This window comes from Helianthus annuus, chromosome 10 (assembly GCF_002127325.2).
Source record: "Helianthus annuus cultivar XRQ/B chromosome 10, HanXRQr2.0-SUNRISE, whole genome shotgun sequence".
NCBI classification, from domain to species: Eukaryota; Viridiplantae; Streptophyta; class Magnoliopsida; order Asterales; family Asteraceae; genus Helianthus; species Helianthus annuus.
In genome coordinates, this window is record NC_035442.2 from 156,795,305 (window position 1) to 156,813,492 (window position 18,188).

The window sequence follows — 18,188 nt, forward strand, 5'->3', positions numbered from 1 at the left end:
AATAGAACACTCACTTAAAATGTCATTTTTCTGATTTTTATATAGCAACATCATACTCATTGGAAAGATAAAAAACGCTCGATTTTATGATGTGTTTTTTTTTAAATTAATGTGCGAAAAAAGCTATGGATGTTTTAAAAACTGTGTGGGGGGGGGGGATTATGCATAGGGTTGTCCAAACTGCTCGACGATCAAAAATTGCTCGAAAAATGCCCAAAAAATGCTCGTTCGATTCCCACTCAGTTTGTAAATGAGCCGTTCGGCTCGGTTCGATTTGAAAACGATTCAAGCATGAGCAAAGGTCCGCTCGCTCGTTGATCGCTCGGTTTCGCTCGAATTATTTTTATTAAATAATTAATGTATATTATAGATTTTAAAGATTTATATATATTTATATATAGTTATATAGATAAGTAGCTCAAGAAAAATTAAAAGCCCAAGAAACATACTTAGCCCAATTCAATAGTAAAACCTAACCCCAATTCCTAAAAATTCAAATAAGCAGCTCAAAAAAAAAAAAAAAAACCTTTTGTTGGCGCTGCTCAACTCATACGGTCATACCAAATTCAGATTCCGACCAACAACTTCACTTTCCGAACCACTGCATCAGCCGGCTACTTATCTCTCCGGCCAACAACTTCACTTTACGCATTTGAGATTGCAATCCCACAGGCTATAGGGCTTACAACGGTCACTTATCTCGCCGGGTGCATCAACGGTCATACCTCGTCGGCTGCATCAACGGCTCACAACAGCTGGATCAACGATCAGAATAAAGTAGTTCAAGAAACTTCTGTTAGATTTTATCGTGTAACTTCTGTTTGATTTTATCAGAATAAAGTAGTTTAAGAAACTTTTTGATGAAATGTCTGAGGTAATTCATGAAACTGTTTGATGAGAATAAAGTAGTTTGAGAAAGTAGTTTATCAAGTAACTCATGAAACTGTCTGATGAAATGTCTGAGATAATTTATATTTATTGGAACTTTAGGTATTGTTTAAGAAAAATGAAAGTTGTTCTTTGATGAAAGATAGTGTTTAATAAAAACAGAACAATATTACAAGAACATATACAAATAACAGGGGCCGCCTGCTCATGTTACAAAGAACATATACAAATTCTGTTTGCATAAAAAGTTTATTAAGAATTGTGTTTTTTTTTTGTAGAATGTCTTCTTACATAGAATCAAACAAGAATCTGGCTGCTCATTTGTATTTTGTTTTTTTAATGTATAGCAAGCTGCAAGAGATGAAGAAAAATTGGAAATTAAGGTGTTGACTCCAGACGGGTCTGATAATAAATGAAAGGTATTTTTATAATTAACAAACCATAAAAATTGTTATGTAATGTGTAGAACTTAATGGCTTTGTTTAATGCTTGTGTTAATAGGTTATATATGTTGATTTGAAGTGGAATTTTGTGGATGGAGATGATCAAGCTTAAAGAAGAAGTTTATGGCTTTTGAACTAAATGACAATTTGTATTTGACACTTTATTTTGTGCTTCAGATTTGATATTGTTAAGAACTTTTTTAGGATCATGATTTTAGTTATATATTGCTTTTGTTAGTAAGGTGTTGGACATGTTTTAATTAAGTTAGGATTTTTTTTTTGTTGAATGCAGCCTTGTAATAGTCTTGATTTTAGTTTTTTTTTTTATGTTGCTGCACATGTTTTAATGAAAGTGCTGAGAAAAACCGAGCGAAACCAAGCGAAAATGATTCGTTCGATTAAAATTCGAATCGAGCACAAGCATCACTTTTGTGCTCGGTTTTGCAAAATCGACCCGATCCGGTCGGTTGTAATTCAATCCGAGCACGAGCAGACCCTCGCTCGGATCGGATCGGCTCATGAACACCCCTAATTATGCATGTGTCATGCACATGAGGAGTGGCTTTCTACCCTTTCTAGAATTTTGCCCCTTTTTAACATATCACCACCCTTACTATATATTATTTAATTTGATTTCATTGTTAGTACGCAAGTGCTAACAAGATAGATAAACTGCAATTTTCATCCCTAATATCCACCTTTATCACTTTTAATGCCTAACGTGAGGGGTCAGTTTGTCCTTTCATCCTCAATGTTGTCTTCAAAAATCCACCTCAATGAAACCCTACTCAACGTACCTCATCTTCCATCCCCTCTCTGATCACATTCACCTTTAGGTTCTATCCAAGTTGTCATCGGAAACGCTAACGCAGGTGCTAACCTATGGTTGCTTATAAACCTTAGTTGAACGATCCTTGTTAATCACACCCTGATTTATTTACTCTTAAGCCCCATCTTAGCCGAACAAGCAATTTTTCACCCTATCAACAGCAATGGCTTACATCACCGTCAACCACCATCACCTAAAACCATCACCACCAGCTACAAACACCGCCTATATACCAAATTGATTGTACAACCTAAATTCCCAATCCCTACTACCTCAAGAAACGCCATTGGACTACTGCTTCATTGACCTGATGTGAACCATTTCTGAACCACCAAGCCACTGTCAAACCACCAAATTACTATTGCAGCTTCCCCTCTCATTTGAAAACTACTTGTAATTCAATGCTTTCACCGTTTGTGTTTTCATATCTTTTGGGTTTTTTATATTACTCATGAAATTACTATGTCTTTTATGTTTGTGAATGCTTTTACTACTTTGAGAAGCAAATTACTTAGAATGATTTGAGTTAGATTTTATTTTAAATTATTTCGAGTTCTATTCTTATAGTTTAAACAAATTTGGTGTTTTGATTTCCTCATCTTCTTGATTGTTGAGTGAGATGTGGACAAAAGTTGCATGTTGCTGGTGTGTATAAAGGTGTGTGTTGCAGGTGAAGAACACAAATTGAAAAGAGGATGGGTAATGAAGTAAAATGGTCGGTAAGAAGGTGACTGCTTCAACTTGGTAGCCGATGAACTCTTGGTCGTTGGTGAGGTGGGTGTGCTTCAACTTGTTCAGTGTTAGGAAGAAGACAAAGGTGGGCTATTAAAATGACGAAATTGCTGCTCATATGAGGAAAGAGTTAACAGAGAAGTTAACAGGCTTAAGGTTTAGGAGTGGAACATGTTAGATTTTGAAATGTCAGGTACCAAGAGTGTTGAAGATAAATGAAACAGATGTTTGGACCAAACCTCATGGACAAAAAACTACAGTTTACTCTACTAAAGAGTATATGGAAACTGCACACACATAAAAATAAATAACACAAAGTAAAATTTCTCGGTTATATGTAATGACAACACCTGTAGATTCTACAAAATTAATGCTGAGATAACTTTATTTAAGTTTTAAACAACATAACACGCTGAATTGAAAAGCATAAACAATATATCACACACAAATTCACCCAATTATTTTAGGGATTAACCATGAAATGTTTTGAAGTTGTAGGGCTTTAGGTTGCTTAAAAGGAACCTTTCTTGGCAAATCTTATAGTTTTGAAGCAATGGCGTCAGTTCTATTAGTTTTTAAGGAAAGTTGTAAAGGCAACCAATCATCATCCTCACTGAAAGATTCTGAAAGACATCTAGCCACCATTTCTTCACTAACTCCCTCTAGTGTTGATGGTACCCACTATGAGCATGAACATAAACTAAAAGTTATAAACCCACGTTACGTTTAACATTATCAAGTTTGATCAAAAGGCACTAGTTTCTACCTTAGGTTTCTTATCTTTGTCGATCAACATAGCTCTAGATCCCTGCTAAAAGAACAAATTATTTTAGGCATATAAGTGGTATTGGTCAGTGAACAATCGAAAAGTTTGTGTAAAGCATGAGGACACCTCATAGAAGTTATTGCTAAAAGTTCTACGTAGAACATGAGAAATAGCAATGTATTCAGCCTCAAGACATTGCTCGATATTTCTAGATCGACCTTCTCTAATCTGTCACATGATTAAGGCACATTTTAAAATTTTTTAGGAATTATTTATTAATTTGTTTTTTTAATACAAGCATATACCATTCTCAAGCAAATCTTAAGACCCAGTGGATTAGCGGATTTCATTGATTTGATAGCGTCATGGACCCATTTCTCTTGAACTTGTGTAGCCAAGTGTTCCTGAGATTAAATTCATAATGCGTATGCTAGTATATCATATCATGGGATAAGATCAAATAACAAGTTTATTTTGCCTAAGTAGGATGAGAATGAATCTTAACCATTCATTTTTCAAATCAATGGTTAAGATGAAAGTGTAGGAGAAAGGAGGAGTATAATGGTATCTTGGGAAAATCATATTTATGGACTTTCTCTCTCCACATGCAAGCCACATTATATTCCACCCCCATTTTTTAAACGTTCATAACTTTTTTATACGACATTATTTTTTCATAAAAAATTCACCGTAAAATCGAGCGTCTTTTTATCTTTAATTCGAGTACCATATTCCTATATAAGATATGAAGACTAAAAAACCCACTAAAATGTGTTGTATTTCTATTTTGTATAACATTTTTATACTGGATTTTTGTGCTAAATTTTTTGTGCTGAATTTTTTTGTCTTAAATTTTTTCTCAATTTTTTGTGCTGGATTTTTTTCTACTACATTTTTTTGCTGAATTTTTTCGTACTATATTTTTTTGTACTAGATTTTTTTTGTGCTATATTTTTTGTACTACATTTTTTGTGCTAGATTTTTTTGTATTAGATTTTTTGTGCTAGATTTTTTTTGCACTAGATATTTTTGTTGTATTTTTAAAACACAAAAGAGATGCCACATGTCATTTTCACTCCTATTTATAAGGACCAAAATGCCCTTCATTCTTACTTATTAGGAGTGACACATGTCATCATCACAATACTTCTTAGCCTACTTAGGCAAAATCCACTTTTTAGTGGATCATTCCCCATCATATCATAACACATACAATACAACTATATGCAAGGTTGTATAGCTTACCAACGAGGATAATATTTCTTCACATGATTTGCCATTGAAGCATTGGTTAATCATGTCAAGCCTGGTCATATAATTAAATCAAAGACAAAAAAAAGAGAAAGTTAACAAGGTTATAAGGTTATATGTCGCATTGTTTCATGGGTCCAAGGGTAAAGATGTCAAAATAAACAGATAACAATGTTTCATGCCCGTACACAACACTTCAAGGTTTGCTTACACTTTGTTCGTAAAAAAGGTCGCACATAAAGAATTGCAAGTTCAATCTATCTTTATTAATTATCAAACTTACTAATATCTTCACCAAACAGTTACTCAATCCATGGTTTTCCTTTCTACTTTCTTTTATCTTGTGGGGACTTAACAAACATAGAATAGGTTCAATATTATATATGGGTCATGTATCCCGTTAGGGTTAAGTTTAACATAACTTAGTCCTCGAGCGAGTCTATTCTATAAGTATATATGTGTCCTTTGTATGTATATTATCAATTATCAGTATACAAAAGAAATATAACATTGTAATAGGAGGGAGTATTTTGTACCTAAGATATATACTATCGGGCTTGACGTTTACTTCTTGTGCAAACTTGTTAATAATCATGGACAATGTAGCTACACTTGGTGAACCCAACGAAGCAACCATCTTTTCAAGGGCATTCTCCAAAGACTTTAGATTCTACAAGCATATGTAACAACCGTTGCTAATCATAAACATACTTGAGTGCATTGAATCTTGTGGAAAAAATGTGTATAATTCGAATTGATGCAAGTACCTTGGATGGGACAAAATGAGTTCCAAGGCCACATGCAAGCATCTCGGCTCCATTTAATCGAGCACCAGTCAATCCCACATATTCTCCTACAGTTAGTTCATGATCGTTAAGTTGAATTTACTAAATAAAGAAAATCTCGTAACCATATTTATGGATAAAACAATAATAATGTCAATGGAAAACTAATCAAAATACAACAAGGATAATTACAAAGAAAAGTTATTCAAATCATGTCTCATAAAGCATACTTGTATATTATATCTAATACAACATACCCAAAAATCCTGGAAGTCGTGACAAAAAATAAGATGCACCAACATCAGGAAATAGTCCAATCAACACTTCAGGCATTGCGAAACTCTACGCTAATGTCGAATAGCTTGTTAATTAGGCAATGAAATTGCATACCATATAATCTTTTGTTGTCAAAGATGAAGATAAAAAAAGATGTATTTACCGTATTCTCAGTGACGATTCTAAATGTCGAATGTATTGATATTCCAACGCCTCCTCCCATAACACTTCCATCTAGAAGTACAAGCAACGGCTTCTTATACGTTGCGAGAAAGTAATCCAAATAAAACTCTTTCCTATAATAGCTGGCCGCAAAACTCCAATGTCCAAGATTTACAAATGTATAAGCAGACGTCAGATCACCCCCACAACAAAATACTTTCCCATTTGCCTGTAGTAAACCAAAACATGTTTTTATTGTATTAACTATTAACTATAACCATGTTTTTATTATGTTAACTATTATTATTATTATTATTATTATTATTATTATTATTATTATTATTATTATTATTATTATTATTATTATTATTATTATTATTATTATTGTTATTATATACTAAACTAGAACTATGATGAATGTAGATTAACTTTTTTAAGTTATTTTTTCTAATAATATTTGATTATTTTTCAAATAATAGATAAAAAAAGTTATTTAAAATTAAACGGGTCAAATATAATTGATTTCCTAAAACTATGATGAATAGTAAATTTATTTTTTAAGTATTGTTTTTTTTTCTAATAATATTTTTTCCAAATAACTTTATTTTATGTTTCAATTTAAGCTTTATTTAGAATTAACGATCGTATTTATTTTTATGGATATAAAAAATAAGTGCAAGTATCTACTTAGATATATCTCTTTCAGTTGTTATATCAAGTGTTAGTATGGTACCAATACTGTAATAAATCGAACCAATACAAACTGGATGTCCACCACGACGCGCAAGAAATCCCACTCGTTAATATTCAAATCAAGTCTGATGAATAATGCTCAAATCCATTGATCAAGTGCCACCTTAGCTTCTTTTGGACCCATCTTAACTATTTTTTACATAATTTTCTAATAATATTTCATTTATCATTTTATTTTTATTTTCCTGTAATAACTTTTGCTTGTTAAAATTTTTAAAAACTCTAAAATACTTACATTTTTTTTCCAGATATTTAAATATAATTTTTTAAAAAAAAAGAGTTGTATTCAATATAAAATGTTTCTTGATTTGGTAAACGACTAACGCACGTGCTTTGATCGCTAACTTTGGTAGAATATAACTACGCACATCGACTAGCCGACGACAATGAAAAGTAGATATATATATTTTTTTATTTTGTCAAACGTTTTTATTTGAAAATGAAATTGTATTCAAAATAAAAATATTTTTTAGTACCATAAATGATTTTCGCGTGAGCTTTGGTCGGTAACATCGGTTGAGCACATCGTCATACCGATGAGGATGAAGAATAGATTTGTTTTGTATATTACCTTTAGGGGCCAGTGTTTAAATGGATTTTATGAAAGGAAGAAACAAAAAGATCTGAAACAGAAAGCGAAATTTAAGTGGGCGAAATTAGGGGATGAGAATTCTAATTTTTTTCACAGGATTATAAATTGCAGGAAAGCTAGAAATCGTATCAGCTCTATGTTGGTTAACGGTATTATGGTAACGGACCCGAAGATAATTAAGGAGGAAGTTAAAGCAAGATTTATGGCCAGATTCTCGGAACCAATCAAAATCAGGCCTTCCATAGATGGTAGAGGTTTTAAAAAGATTTCAAAGAACAGGTGAAGGCGTTAACCGATCGGTTTACGATAGAAGAAATAAAGAAGGCAGTATGGGAGTGTGGAAGTGATAGGGCTCCGGGTCTTGACGGGTTCACTTTTAAGTTCATAAAAAAATTCTGGGATCAACTTGAAGAAAAAATCGGTGGTGTCTTAAGTGAGTTTTTTGAGAAAGCATTCATTGAACGTGAATGTAATGCATCGTTTATTGCACTAATTCCTAAAGTAAGAGATCCAATGTCAGTTGAGGAGTTTAGGCCAATATCATTGATCGGTGCGATATACAAAATCATTGCTAAAGTCTTATCAATTAGACTTAAAAAGGTAATACCTAGCATTGTGGCCCCGGTTCAAACGGCGTTCGTAGAAGGAAGATCTATTTTTGATGGACCACTTATAACCAGCGAAATCATGTCGTGGGCCAAGAAAAGTAAGAAGAAGATGTTTATCTTCAAAGTAGATTTTGAGAAAGCATATGATTCGATAAATTGGAAATTTCTTTTATCAAACTTGAAGGCTATGGGTTTCCCAAGTCGGTGGACGAAATGGGTTGGAGCATGTTTGAAATCAAGTTGGGCATCGGTTCTTGTAAGTGGGTCACCTACGTCAGGATTTAATTTAAAGCGGGGGCTGCGACAAGGCGATCCGTTATCACCGTTCTTATTTATACTTGCAATGGAGGCGCTAGATGTAATCATGAAAAGGGCGGTCAACAGAGACGTATTCAAAGGCATTAATACACCAAATGAAGGCCCGTGCATCACACACTTATGCTATGCAGACGACGTGATATTCATGGGGGAATGGTCTGAAATAAATATACTAAACCTTAACCGTATATTAAGATGTTTCTCATTGTCTTCAGGATTAAAAGTTAATTCGAACAAATCAAGCCTGTACGGAATAGGAGTGGAAGATGAAGAGATTGAGAGAATGGCAGGGAGGCTAAATTGCAAGACGGGAACAATGCTGTTCAAATTCCTCGGCCTAACGATTGGTGCGGATATGAAAAAAGAAAAGTATTGGAAGGTGGTATTGGATAAAGTCAACAGCAGGTTATCGGCTTGGAAAGAAAACTGCCTATCGTTTGCTGGAAGGATGGTCTTAGGAAAGGCAGTGATGGGGGCCATTCCGAATTATTTCTTCTCGATGTATCTGGCACCAAAAAAGGTAATAAAAGCTATAGACAAGATACGTAGGGACTTCATATGGGGCAGGAAAGCTGGTAAATACAAGATACGTTGGATAGCGTGGGTAAAATTGATTAGATCGAGACAAAAAGGCGGATTTGGGTTAGGAGACTTGCGAAGCACAAATATTGCTTTAATGCTAAAGTGGTGGTGGAAATATAAAACGAGACCAGAGGAGCTGTGGGCGAAAGTAATAAAAGCAATCCATGAGAATAACAGATGTTATAGTATTATTCCGATTAATAACAAAATTGCATGTACATGGAAGGATATCGTGGCTACAGGAAAAGAAGTACAAAGACTCGGAGTATCGGTTTCAGAAGAGATAACAGCGGAAGTCGGTAGAGGGAATACTGTGAGATTTTGGTGCGATAACTGGTGTGATGGCTCGATCTTCAAAGAAAGAATGCCAGAGCTGTTCAAGATTGCGAAAAACAAGCAAGCAAAAGTGGAGGAATGTGTCACGAAGCTGGAGAATGAGAACCAGTGGAGCCTAGAATGGGTAAGACCGCCAAGTTCAGATGTGGAATGGGCACAATGGACAGTCTTATTACAGCATCTCAACAAGGTAAAGTTTAAAACAGGAAACGATAAGTGGAAGTGGAAATCGAGAGACAAATGAGAGTTCACAGTTACGGAGATTAGAAACCTTATATCAAAACAGAATAGTGACGGATCGCACGAGGAGTGGAGATATTGGAATAAGTGGATACCGCCGAAAGTAAACTACTTCACGTGGAGAGCATCGATGGAGAGGATCCCGGTGAAGACGGAGCTGATAAAACGAAGGATTCCTATCAACAGTATTATATGCTCAAGATGTAATGCAATGGAGGAAACAACTGATCATATGATTTGCGGCTGCAGTGGATCAAAAGTTGTATGGAGAAATATAATGGTTTGGCTAAAGTTCCCATCATCAACTGACTTTCAAGAAAGTAGGGATATATTAGAGTATGTGAATGATCTTCCAGGTTTAAAGGAGTGGAAAAAAGTGATAAGTGCAATATTTCAAACTACTATGTGGAACATATGGAAGGCTCGCAATGAAAAAGAATTCGAAGGTAACAATAGGTCCGAACACAACATAGTCGAATCAATAATGGCAGACAGTTTTATTTGGTTAAAAAGTAGATCGAAGTTTCATGATATAGTGTGGGAAAGATGGGTAGATTTTAATATACGTGATGTAGTAAAATAGTGGTGTAGTAGCTGGGTGGATTATGTTGGATTTGTTTTGTTTTGTTTGTTTTTGTACTGTACTATTGGGTTTTTACAGCATATGCTGGCCCTGTTCTATGAATCATAGAATCTGACCGTTAAAAAAAAAAGTTTAAATGGATTTATATTAAAAAAAAATATTTCTTTGCCTTAAATTGCTTTCACACTTGTTTAGATCAGTAATTTTGGCGGAATACAACTATGCATTTCCACTACCCGATGGACGATAAAGACTAGTATTTAATTCTTTTTTGTATTTTACGCACTTTGGCTACAATGATTACGATGAAGGCCATATATTTACTTTTTCATTTATGTATTTTATGTATACGTTTACTAGACAACTTTTGTATAATTAAATATAATATTTGAGAAGTTTGAAAAATATTGTGGAGATGAGTACTCAATCTAAATTAATTCAAAAGGATAAACAAATAATTTTCTTATTGATTCAATTAATTGATAACCTTCCATAACTGCCACCCTTTATTATAGGAAATACGAGTTAAGAATAAATCTATAAATTTGTGTCATCTCGTTCATCAATTATTAATTATGAACATCGTAGAATGAAAATTTATAGAGTGTTATATAGTGATGGATGCAGAATGAAGGTTTTATATAACACTACAAATCTCTATTAAACACTACGAATAACATATAACACAATATAACCCTTTTATAAATATATATAACACTACAACATTATATATAACACTACAACATTATATATAACACTGCAACCACCATTCAAAACTGTATAGTGTTATATATTTTTATTTAGTGTGACATAGTGTTATATGGTATTATATAGTGTTTTTGGTGTTATATAGTGTTATATGATGGATGTATAGTGTTATATGGTGTTATATGGTGTTATATAGTGTTATTTAGAGTTATATAGTGTTATATAATATTATACAGTGTTAGGGGAATGTTCATTTGAGAAAAATTTAATGTGAGAAGAAAAAGAAGAAATAACATATTAGTAAAATACTATTTCATTTATAACTCATATTATTAGTTTTTCTCTCTTTAATTAGTTAGTCAACTAATCATTAATTATCCTACATATAATCTACAAAACCTACACATATCAAAATTTTCCTACATATACCCTACACATTATAGAATTTTATCCTACACATCTCGAAATATATCCTGCACAACTCGTAAATTATCCTACACAACTAGTAATTTATTCTAGACTTTAAATTAAGTTGTTTTTTTAATTTGGAAAAAAGTATATATTTTGAAAAGGAGTTAGAAATTTAATTTAGTTAGTTATTAAAGGGGAATAATACAAATTAGTGATTTATGTAAGTTTACCAATATACCCTTATATTAAAATTAAATGTAAATATTAAATGAAGTAAAATGAAACATTCTTTTTGGTTGAAACTTCTTCTTTTTTCTTCTTACAAAATTTTTTTTCTCATTTGAACCCTCCACTATAGTGTTATATTTATCTGGTAGCATATCTATTATAGATGTGTAGTGTTATATATTTTTATGGTAAAAGATCAAATACAAATAAAGTTAATGTACAAAACGTACGAACTAGAGGAAAAGACAAAAAACGCGGTGGCATTTTCGTAATTATCAGTAACTATCAAAATTACTCTACAAATGATCCTGTAGAGTAATTTTGATATTTTGTAGAGTAATTTTGTAAAATGTTCTTGTAGAGTAATTTTGTTCTTGTATGGTAATTATCAAAATTACTCTACAAGTGTATCAAAATTACTCTGCATCAAAATTACTTTACAAGTGAATCAAAATTACCTTGCAAGTTTATCAAAGAACATACAATTCAAAATTACTCTACAAATGATCCTGTAGAGTAATTTTGATCTTGTAGAGTAATTTTGTAAAATGATCCTGTAGAGTAATTTTGATCTTGTAAAGTAATTTTGTTAGCATTTAGTTATGGGGTTTAGCTTTATGGTTTAGTTTTTAGCTTTTTTTAGGGGGGGGGGGGGAGTAGTGTAATTTTGATAATTACCCTACAAGATCAAAATTACTCTACAAGAACATTTTACAAAATTACTCTACAACATCATTTGTAGAGTAATTTTGATAATTACCCTACAAGCAGATAATTACAAAAATGTCACCGTGTGCTTTTTGCTTTTTCATGCTATTCATACGTTTAGTACATTAACTTTATTTGTACAGTAACTTTCCCCATATTTTTATATAGTGTTATACGGTGTTATATAGTGTTATATGATGGATCTATAGTGTTATATATTTCTTGTAGTAGTTCCATATTTCTGGATTTTTAGAATGTCCGGATTTTAGAATAAGTTTAAAATTGAATCGCTAGAATTTAGGAGTGAATCGCTAGAATTTAGGAGATGTTACCTAATTTGAAACATATACAAATACACTATTACCCCTACAATTTTCAAATCAGTCCAAATAATTAAAACACAATTTATAATTTGGTCCCTATTGATCTTAATAATTAGATCAAAGATCTAATGGTTTAAAACACTTCTTACACTTTAGACACTTTGTACGCTATCTCTACCCTCATTATAAATAAACATTTTATTATGTAATACATATATGTTTCCCACTATATCCTTTTACGTGGTACCGTGTTATGTAAACTAATTAAGTTGTATTTTAGGTATGATTAAAGTTAATAAATTTGGTTGGTAAATGGAACTGATCAGATTACGTTAAAATTGTTATCATGTTTGAAGGACCGCTGAACCATCTTTGTGATGTTAAAGAATTAAGAGATTATGAGGTTTTAGGGCTAGTACTAGAAAAACAAGATATATATAACGACCAAAGGTTTCTCTTTTACTAAATAATACATGGAGCAAGCATGTGGTGTTTTGGTCGATCTTATTTGTACCTTCAGTATAACAAGCTTAACCGTCGGATCATTTTCGTACGCTCTCGACTTCTCGTACAATCTTCTTAACTGTAATTCATTAGTATGATACAAATAAGCAAGACATGTGATGCAATCAAAGATTGGTTTTGGATGGTATTGTCTAACCGTACCATCTCATAGTTAAGTGTGTTTAGTTTCTTTGGTCTGTTTAGTATCATTTTTCGTACTCCCAACACTTCTTCAAAAATTACCTGCAATAATAAATAATATAGTATAATCTGCTTCAAAGAGATCTAAGAGCATACTAAACACAAAGAAAGAAGAATTCTATTGGTTACTAGTGTCATAAATCATGATATAATCATCAAATATATTATAATCTAGTAATCAAAGTCAAACATTAATCCAAGTTCTAGCACAAACAAGCAACACATGATTCTACGTACTTTTAAAGAATTTGTATTTTTTAATTCAAATTTTTATATTGATTTTAATTCATACTTGCCGAGTTACATCACAACAGAAGGTAGACGGGCAACAAGTTGCACTGCCACCCTTTACTGAATTGCAAACCCTAATCTACAAAGACAAAATTCTGCCCTCTTGGGCTGAACAATTGTTGTGGATGAATAACTGTGTGACTGTGTGTTATATATCATGAGAGGTTTGATATGGCTAGCAGATGATATAAAAGACTTGGAACCGAATCTAAACAAACGGAACCGATCTCTAGGGATCAAAAGAGTCATGTGTGAAGTACCTGGTCTGCATCAATGAGAGCCATGATTCAAACCTGCTACTAAAAAGCTTGAAGATCTTGAGAATAAAACTATATGCACATTTTTTGGTGTGGATATAACAGCGGGTGGGCAGAATTTATAAAAGCATCCTACCGTCAGGATGAAGTAAAAAATAGCAAATTGTTGGTTATTTAAAATGTGTATATAATTAATAAAAGGGACAATTACAAGAAGACAAAAGTTTATTTATACCATAAATATTCCAGTATGTTAGATCTCATTAAATTTTAGAAAAAAATATTCCTTTAGCAATGGAAATTTTGAGAGGTTGAAGAGGTTAGCAACGACTTTTTCTATATATTCTAAAAAAATAGCCACTTGTAAATATTGCAAGATTCAAGGTTATTTTTTAGTTTTTTTTGAACTGCAAATTTCTTTTTTTATTCTTATTTTCTGTGTGAGTTAAACCCAAGATCTACTCATCGTATCGTGTTCAAAGGCTTCGCCTTTACCAATAGACCACTACTCCATTGGTAGTTATTTTTTAGTATACAAAAAGACTTGGAGGTTATTTTTAGTATACAAAAAGACTAGGATTTAAATGAGCAAGAGGGTATGGAGAAAATTATTATCTTAATAATCATAACTAGTTGGTTGCACCCGCGCTCCGCGGCGGGGGTTACCCGACTTTAAACAAATTTTAAATGCAAACGTAGATGCAACCATAACGTGAATGGTGTGAATTTGGTTGATATTTGTTTGGTTTGTTACGGTACCAACATTTGCTATCACAACCAAAAGAGAGAAAAAAAAAAAAAAAAAAAACAAAGTCATGATATGACCAAAAGGATATCGACACGTGTTTTACATTCATTGAAACAATAAAAATGAATACCGATAACGGTACCGAACTTGTGAAATGACTAAAAGGATATCGACACGTATTTTATATCATAAAAACTATAAAAACCGAATACCGGTATTGATACCTACGTTGTTCAATCAATATCAACACGGTTCATTTCGTTACCCGTACAATACCAGGAATTTATAAAATAAACGAGTGTAAGTTATTTAAAGTATAAAGTTGCGATTAAAAAAAACAAAGGACAACAAATTAAAAGAAAAAAAAAGGACAAAATAAAAACACTGTAGCAAACAAAAACAATAAAAACCGAATACTAGTATCAATACCGACGTTGTTCGGTCGATATCAATGTTGTTCATTTCGTTACCCATACAATATCAGGAGTTTATAAAATACGTAAATTATTTAAAGTATAAAGTTACGATTAAAAAATAAAAGGACAACAAATTAAAAGAAAAAAAAAAAGAAAAGAACAAAATAAAAACACTGTAACAAACATGCTATAGCATTTGATATATATAATAATCATCCCTTAATTTTAGGATACAAAAAGACTTGTTATTTGTAGTATACAAAAAGACTAGGATTTAAATGAGCAAGAGGGTGTGGAGAAAATTATTATCTTAATAATCATAATCATCCCTTAATATAATAATCTAAATTTTAGTTTAAAAGCTTACGTAACTACAAACTAAATGATGCGTATTAAATATCACAAACACAAAACGTAACTGATAGTACTTCATATGTAAATGTTTATGTATTGCAATTTGAAATTCAAGCATAATAACTTAAGCCAAAAACGACAAAATATTAATAGAGGCATCAACCGTTAAACCTTTTGGTGGGCATATCAACATTATTCCCAAAAATAGACTTTATCTTTTCAGTTGAATCATGTTAATTGGGTGTTATTTTATTTGATGATCACGTTTGTAATCGGTAAAACCTACCTCAAATCTCTAGGGAAAAATGCTTTACATGATTTTTGTATACCATCGTTTTGTCACACACAAAAATTATTGTAATCAGATTTAAAATTCAGACGTAATAGCAAATGTAACATGTTAAATATAAATAATATGGTTATTAGACTTGTTTTTTCTAGCTCTAGCAAATTAGGTTAAAGTAATTAGGAACTCTCTTTTAACTTATGTTTGACCGGACCCTCGATATCCAATTAAATAACATGAATTATCTTACTACGAAAAGTAAGCATAAAATAATTTTGTTAAGAATTTTGACAATACCATCTTTTACAAAATTTCCACCAGCATTTAAATTTATGATTCTAGGTGATAAACAAAATTTCCACCAGCATTTAAATTTAGACTTTTACTATCTCTCTATATGTCTATATGTACAGAGAGATATATGTATAGAGAGATAGATAGAAGACGTATGTGAATATTAACTCCCTTAAATTTATGATTCTAAGTAATAAATTTAACATGAGTAAAGAATCAGTAATCAATACAAGTTAATAATTTAGTCATCTTCCTAACTTTGAATGTTGTAAATGGGTGTCTCTCAAATGTAATATTGTGGCGTGGAGAGGTAACTTGGATAGATTAGCTACGAGAGTTAATTTAAGAAGAAGGAACGTGGATATTTCTTCGACTATGTGTCCTTTTTGCGACAACTTTGAGGAAACTGTGGAACATTTATTTACTGCATGTTCGGTGGCTGAACGGGTGTCGTCGGCTTTCAGTGTTTGGTGCAATATTCCGCCGATTTATATTTTTGACTTCAAAGACATTGTGGATATCCACAACTTCACTCAATTGGGAAAGAAAGCGAAGAAGATCATTCACGGCTTGGTGATTATTTCTTGTTGGTGCATTTGGAAAGGAAGGAACGAGATGATCTTCAATCAGATTAGACGATGTCCACAAGATATTATAGGGGAGGTAAAATCGAGAGATTTTGCTTGGGTCAAAAATAGAACGTCTTGTAACTATATTGGTTGGGGAGAGTGGTGTAAATATCCAATGTATATGTTGTAATTGTGTATCCTTTGCCCGTTTAAGTCAGGGGTGTTGTTGTCTGTTTGGTCTTTTGCCCGGTAGAGTCGAAGGCGTGTTTTAATGAAGTTTACTTTTAAAAAAAAGAAGAAAATGTTAAGAACATCACTCGGTTTCATAAAGGGTTCAAAAACATCATTTGTAAGATTGCATTTATTTATCACTAGGTTAGTTACCTATATGATAATTGATAAACAACCTGAACTAATATATTTTGTAAATAAACTAGTATTAAGGTCTCCGCGTTGCGGCGGGAGGTGTAAAATCATGCAAAGTAGCACCAATGTCACAACACTGCCAGCGACCAACACCCGAAAAACTCGTAAAAACAAAATAAATAGAAAAGAAAAAAAATAAAACCGAATGAAAAGTAAATGTAAAATCGTTAAACCACGCACTCACGTTGCGGCGTGTTAATGCGAAAAATATAGGCTAAAACGTAAAACATAGAAAAATAACTAAGTCCATCTAGGACCCACGGGTTGCGACGAACTTGTCAAACGGGAAAAAATAGATGAACAAACTTTGAACCCCACATGCACGTTGCGGCGTGTTAACTCGCAAAATTTTGAACAAATGCAGAACAAAAAAAACTTGCGAAAGATATGGGGGCAAAGTTGAAAGTAAAAAAAATGTTGGGGTTAAATTGCAAAAGATGAAAAGTTTTGTGTTAAAAGTAAAAAAAAATAAATGGGTTAAATTGCAAAGATGAGATGTTTTGGATTAGTAGTGAACTTTTTTTATTTTGAAACACCCCCTAAACATAGGGTACAACACCATAAAACCATGTTGTTAATTTATAGTTTGGAAATATCATTTATTATAAAAGTAGAAGTAATTCATTCATGATGTGTGTGTGAGTTGTTAAGTGTCCCAAAATGAAAGTAAGAAATTATTGTGATCAAAACCAAAAAGTTAAAACTACACTGGTGCAAATTGACGTTGTAAATTGATATATATAATAATAATGTTTTAAATAAAACTACATGGAACATTTAATAAAAAATTAGAATTAGAACTAATACTTACAAAATGTAATACTAATTCCTAACTCTCTCTAAATAGCTCTTTGTATAAAACATATGTTATTTTATTTGTCAGACTACCATCTTTAACTAATATATTAGTAGCTAGAATTGACCCATCTAAATAATGTTGACGTTTTTTCCTTTATATTATAAAGTAAATAAGGAATGACTGACATATATTAGACTTTACCCGTCCAAAATAAAACACAATCGTGTAAAATACTCTCTATATATAGACATATAAATATAATGAGAGGGTTTTCTTGAAAACGCTAAATATTACAAGAATTGTGAGAACGAATAAAAAAACCAATCAAAACCAAATTTTTTAATACAAACCTCATTGTAATTAAAATACAACATCAAAAAAAAAAAAAAAAAGAATTTACAACATCAAATAATTCATTTCTCCTCTCAAAATCACTTTTATTAGAATATTTACACATGTAAATATAACAAATTTAAACATGTGTAAATGACAAACTTACAAATGAAATTTAAACGTATAAA

At 32.0% G+C, this 18,188-nt stretch overlaps 1 protein-coding gene across 1 annotated transcript; it reads right to left on the reverse strand.

The window, feature by feature from the left end:
* Window positions 1-3,245: 3,245 nt before the first annotated feature.
* Window positions 3,246-13,904, reverse strand: LOC110886152 (3-hydroxyisobutyryl-CoA hydrolase 1). The gene is made up of 12 exons (XM_022133914.2): window positions 13,779-13,904; window positions 13,189-13,269; window positions 13,037-13,105; window positions 6,134-6,361; window positions 5,952-6,036; window positions 5,677-5,762; window positions 5,446-5,579; window positions 4,904-4,964; window positions 3,964-4,062; window positions 3,785-3,886; window positions 3,659-3,700; window positions 3,246-3,573 (listed from the first exon to the last, which is right to left on the reverse strand). Exons 1-12 carry the CDS (start codon window positions 13,800-13,802, stop codon window positions 3,430-3,432), a joined length of 1,155 nt encoding a protein of 384 aa, XP_021989606.1. The 5' UTR covers window positions 13,803-13,904; the 3' UTR covers window positions 3,246-3,429.
* Window positions 13,905-18,188: the final 4,284 nt, after the last annotated feature.

Coding starts and splice junctions, on each gene's coding strand:
- LOC110886152 (XM_022133914.2), bottom strand. CDS start 13,802: ATGGCTCTCATTGATGCAGACCAG. Junction 4,965..5,445: donor CCCGATAGTATATATCTTAG/GTACAAAATACT, acceptor TTATATGACCAG/GCTTGACATGATTAACCAAT. Junction 3,701..3,784: donor TTAGCAATAACTTCTATGAG/GTGTCCTCATGC, acceptor TTCTTTTAGCAG/GGATCTAGAGCTATGTTGAT.